Source organism: Erythrolamprus reginae, chromosome 4 (assembly GCF_031021105.1).
Source record: "Erythrolamprus reginae isolate rEryReg1 chromosome 4, rEryReg1.hap1, whole genome shotgun sequence".
Lineage (NCBI taxonomy): Eukaryota > Metazoa > Chordata > Lepidosauria > Squamata > Dipsadidae > Erythrolamprus > Erythrolamprus reginae.
In genome coordinates, this window is record NC_091953.1 from 69,285,776 (window position 1) to 69,290,931 (window position 5,156).

The 5,156-nt window shown below is 40.0% G+C and overlaps 1 protein-coding gene across 2 annotated transcripts; it reads right to left on the minus strand.

Annotated features, from left to right (window-relative positions):
* Window positions 1-1,515: 1,515 nt before the first annotated feature.
* MID1IP1 (MID1 interacting protein 1) lies at window positions 1,516-4,423 on the minus strand. 2 transcript variants are annotated; one of them, XM_070750577.1, is made up of 2 exons: window positions 4,127-4,423; window positions 1,516-3,266 (listed from the first exon to the last, which is right to left on the minus strand). In XM_070750577.1, exon 2 carries the CDS (start codon window positions 2,985-2,987, stop codon window positions 2,475-2,477), a length of 513 nt encoding a protein of 170 aa, XP_070606678.1. In that variant the 5' UTR covers window positions 2,988-3,266; window positions 4,127-4,423; the 3' UTR covers window positions 1,516-2,474. The 2 variants fall into 2 exon arrangements, with proteins under 2 accessions (XP_070606678.1, XP_070606679.1); XM_070750578.1 differs by lacking the exon at window positions 4,127-4,423 and adding an exon at window positions 3,701-3,858.
* Window positions 4,424-5,156: the final 733 nt, after the last annotated feature.

The following is a 5,156-nucleotide window of genomic DNA, read 5'->3' on the forward strand; positions in this document are numbered from 1 at the left end:
TGACATGTGTATTAGAAACCTGAAGACTCTAATCTGTTTGCTCTAGGATATAACCGTGTTAAAATAATAAAATGAATGCACACCTTTTGTTCTGTGGGAAAGTATCCTGTAAAACAGGGCTGTCAAACTCGCAGACTAGAATTGTCATGCGCTAACCACACCCGTGCCTGGTTTAGCAAAGGGAGAAAAAGTCATGTCACATGATGCTGCCATGACACTGCAAGTTTGACATCCCTGCTGTAAATCAAATGAGCTTAGTGGCTCAATTTATCTTACCTGTAAATTTTTAAAACATTTACAGTAAATCTAAATTTCCTTTTATGCCATTTTATTTTTTAAAATTATCTAGAAATACCTTTAAAAATTTTTTCTTCTTGGTTAAAGATTTAATCATCTTTTCGCTGCCATTGAACCATAATGTAATCCAGGGCAGTACATATGCAATAGTACCTCATTTTAAACAAGTTAAAAGTTATAATTGTATCTTGAAGGGTCCTTTTATCTCTATATATTTTAACATTGCATGGTTTAAAAATCACACAATGCACAAAGGTAGCCATGAAAGGACCAAACAATAAGCCTATTGTATAAAGGTATGAAATGATTATGGATTAGTTAGGATGTTACTATTGCTCCAGACTGATTATAAGTCTAGATACAGTAGAAGGAAAAATAACTATGCCTATTCTTTCAGTATTATAATTATTTCAAAGATAATGTTCAAAATCTTAATTTAAACTCAAAGGATTGTGTTGTTTGTAAAATAAATTATATCTGATAAACTTACAATGCTTATTGCAAGCACAATTTTGGCAATGTAAATTTGATTATGTATTAGTAAGATGAATACCTTTAAAAAACAAGTTTGGAGTATATACTGTATGGAAAGATAATTTTGTATATCTTGATGGTGAATAATTTTAATCTTGTTTTGATTTACTACAAAATGGGTAATCATTTACAAAAATTACAATATCTGACCTACTTTGCCTCAGCTCAGAAACCTAAGCAAGGTTGAATCTAACTAGTATATAGATAGAAAACCCAGAATAAATTTCAAGTGTAGGACTGATTAGGTAGTCTGAAAAACATGATACTTTCATACTACATCAAGAAAGAGGACTTGAGTATTTACCTTTAAAAAAGTCAACATCACCAATAAACAGATGATTTATTGGGACATAAATGAGTTCTAAGAAGTGTTCTCTGATACAGAAGAGAGGATGGATGGAAAACAAACAATATAGCCACTATGCGGAAGGTCTGAAAATGTAATGCTCAGATAAAAAAACGCCCTGAGAAACCCTATTTGCATTGCTTTGAATTTAATCAAAGAAAGTCAGCATATTCATAAATTAAACAATCTAATTTGGAATATAATGCAATTCCATGGATCATCTGCTTCATGGAATAATAGCTGTGAACCAAAAATGCTGCTCCTACAATCAATTTGAATAAATTGTTTAAAACCATTTAAAGAGTAATTTCTCTTGTAAAGAATACCTAGAGTTCCTGTATTGTAAACATTAGCATTTAATTCAAGTGGAGCCATAGTATACAAACATACATCAACTTTAGTCAATATATCTTTAGAATATATTCCACCTCTGAATAAAAAAGTTTAAATAATCTTCAATACATGTACAATAATGGGACCCCATCTTTCCAGTGAAATATGAGCACACATTAATTGGTTTTACTCTTTCCACTGAAACATGAGTGGACATTAACTGGCTCTATCCACTGAAAAAATAATTTAAGTAGCATACTTGCAGTTTCATCTCCACCAATTATATGCAATTAGGAAAGATAAGTATTCTATCTAAAAATGAAAAATAATTGTTTGCCCTGTATATTTAAAAACGTGTTTAAATTAATGTTAATATAATTTTTGTGCGTTGATAAAAAGATGTCTACAATTCTGATAGCATGCAGAGAATTCATAGGTTCTTACATACAGCCACACACGTTACAAAATTAGTGCAAAATCAGGAAAGAAGTGATACAATCATCTCTACAATTGCCACCACCCCATGCACTTGCGCAGTTTCCCGAAAATTACAACAAACTCTTTCAGTATCTGGCTAGGGCCATTATACATCATCCTGAGTCCTCAGAATCTGGAAACTTTATACTTGGCTGCCTAGTTATGCCTGCTAGCTGAGGCAGAAATTTATCACCTGGTCTCCTTAAAAGGTTATAGTAGTCAACAGTAAAATTCTAAAATAAAAAGTCCCTTTCACTTTATCTTTGTAGTCTCCTCTTCAAGAAACAAAATTTTATACTGCACTTTACCCTTACTACTGACCTTGATGTACTACAATTTTTAAATCTCCCTCTCTCTTGCTCTCACACACACAATTATTTTTTGCATACCGTAGCCCTTTCCAAATAGCTATTTCCCCTATTTCTGGTGGTGTTTTTTTTTTACTTCTCACCAGAACAGGCAGGCAGTGCTTTCCCTCCTCCCTGATTCAGTGCCCCCAGTTGTTGACTCCAATCTCCTGCTTGTAGCGGTTGGTAAGTACATTAGCCTTGCGGGTAAGTTTGGAGAGCACAGTGTGAAGCCCACTCAGGTGATAATGAAATTGCTTCTCTAAATCCTCCTCCACCTCATCTTCAGGAATTCCTCGGCTTATGTCCATAGCACCAGAGCTCCCATTCAGCTTATCCTTCTTCCTTCCAGTGGTTTCCTCATTTGCCTGTTGCAATACACCCCATTCAATGTCATTGCGAATGGATTTGAGCAACATATAGTGACTATACATATCTCTGCAAGAACAATAGGTACTGCCATTGGGGGTCAATTGGGGCTCCCTTTCTCCACAACCACCCCCTGAATCCAGTTCATCCAGCATGAGAGGCACATCCCGAAGAAGACTGGGCACCATCACTGTTTGGTCCATATTGTTAACAGCTCCAATAAAGCGATTCATTGCATTGAAGAGGGAATGTTTTTGGCTGTAAGAGTCGCAGATCTGCATCATCTTGATTGCTGGGCAAGGCGCACTATGAGCAAGCAAATTGTCCAACTGTGATGGAAGTAGGAGAGAAGCACCCTTAAGGAAGCTTTGTTAAGATAGAATTGGTGAGAAAACCTGCTGTCAAGCAATTACATTTATTTTCCAAAAAGAAAGCCCGCCGTTTTCCTTTTCTCTACAATATTCTCCCAAGGGTTAAGTGATATTTCTCCAACTTTCTTTCTCAAATATTAGGTGCAGTGCAGTGCAGGCTCAGCGTAAGAAAGTCTCTGCTGCAAGGAGTGGCTGTAAAAGAGAACAAAAGATGGCGATTGAGACCAGTCCGTGCCTTGCCCCAAACCCATGCCGCATCAGCTTTGGCTGCCCCGCTGGTTTAAGCCCTTGCCTTTCATCAAATGCCTGGCTCTTTTAAAATTCACACCTTTCTTCACAGTGCTCCTTCTCCAATTTATAATTGTATTATTGTTTCTATGCCTAAAATAAACTATTGGAGGGGGGAAAAACCTTCTCATCCCAATCTTCATGTACCATTAATACAATCCACTCCCCACGGCTTCCCGAATTAAGCTGGGCACATTTCTGTAAATACACCGGTAAAGGAAAGCACGTATAAGCACAACCAAAGTACTGAGATAACCGTTGTCCTCATCTCTCTACACGCGGGAGCAAGCGGAACCTCACTCGAATATTTCCCCTCCGTAGCCATTTCGCCATATCACCTCCTACTCCACATCGCTCCAACGCTAGCCCTTTTCTTGCCGAGCAGCCAACGCAGAATCTCACTCTCTTTCCTTTCGTTGGAAAATGCTTATATCGGCACACGGGCGCGTCTATTTAACAGCGCCTTTGGACTGGCAGCTCCACCCAGAGAGTAAAGTTCCGCTTTGGCTCGCAGCTGCCTTCCTCCCGCCGTGCAAATAAAACTTCCTTCAATGCAAAAGTCGCCGAGGTGAGGTGGGGGGAGTCTGAAGTAACTCTTCTGCCAAATGTATTCCTCGCAAGCCGAGAAAACCCAGGCTCTATTTCAAAGAATCGCCTGGTCGCCCTTTCCATTCAAAGCAGCAAATGGAAGGCAGCCAGAGAACAGGGGGAAAAAGCGCGTTGCCGCCCCTGCAACACACAGCGAGATTCAAGAGTTGCCTTACCTATGGCGGGTAGCCGGCTCCGCGTGCGTCCTCCCGCAGTGTTTCGCCCCGTCTCTACCTCAGACTAGTATTTATAGCCCGTATGTTAAAATAAGGTGTTTTCTAGGGCCACCCCCTTGCAGTGGGGCAAGGCAAGGTAAGAGAGAGGCTTATCTGTGCTTTCCAAGTGACCACAGGCAATACCGGATTTTGCTGGCAGGATCAACGCGCAGCTCCGCCTCTTCAGCAACATCCACCCGGGAGGGCCTTATGCGCATTGGTATTGATTGGAGGAGGGGAAGTTATCAAATATAGACTCGCATCCCACTATGTGAGCCATGGGAAATCTTTGCAGCATCCCCTAACGCAGTAGATTGCTTGCTAGTCCTAAAATTCGCAGGCTGCCGTGGAGGAGTGAGTAAAATACGATTAGGTATCTCCTTTTACAATTCCGCTCGTGGGAGTATCAAGAACTCAATTCTCTTCTATCTCCCCCTCCCCCATCCAGAGTAGCAATTAAAAAACAACAGGTAATTGAAACTAGCCTCCCAAAAGCTAGTGGGATCGTTGCCAAAAGCGCTCAAAACGACTATAAACGTTGGCAACTCTTAAAGGCGGTTACCTTAAAATAGAGCAAACAGCAGGACAAGTTCCGCAGCAACAGAAGGCAGGACGTGTTTTTTTCCTTCCCCCACTAAAAGCTTCCCCAACCTTTTTATCGTTTTCTTGCTCAAAGGCGGCTTTAGGAGGGCACCATATTTGCAGTGGTCTCTTACCAGACTTCAGACCAAAAGCTTCTGTTAGGGTCAGTGTCAGTCTTAAAGCATCTCTAACCAAAATAAATAAATGCTGAGTCTATAAGTGAGCCACCAACTGGGCTCTTAAAATGCTGATCGTGCTAGAGTATTGCTGCCTCAAGCACCTGCCTTGAAATTCTACTGTTACATGAAAGGACCTCATTTACCCCATGAACAATTTCTAGTCTGAGAAAAAGATTATCTACACGCGGTCATTCCTCCCACCTGAGGTTCATCTTCAAATATAACAGGCA

What these genes read in the sequence shown, in the direction of transcription:
- MID1IP1 (XM_070750577.1), bottom strand. Translation starts at nt 2,987, where the DNA reads ATGATGCAGATCTGCGACTCTTACAGCCAAAAACATTCCCTCTTCAAT.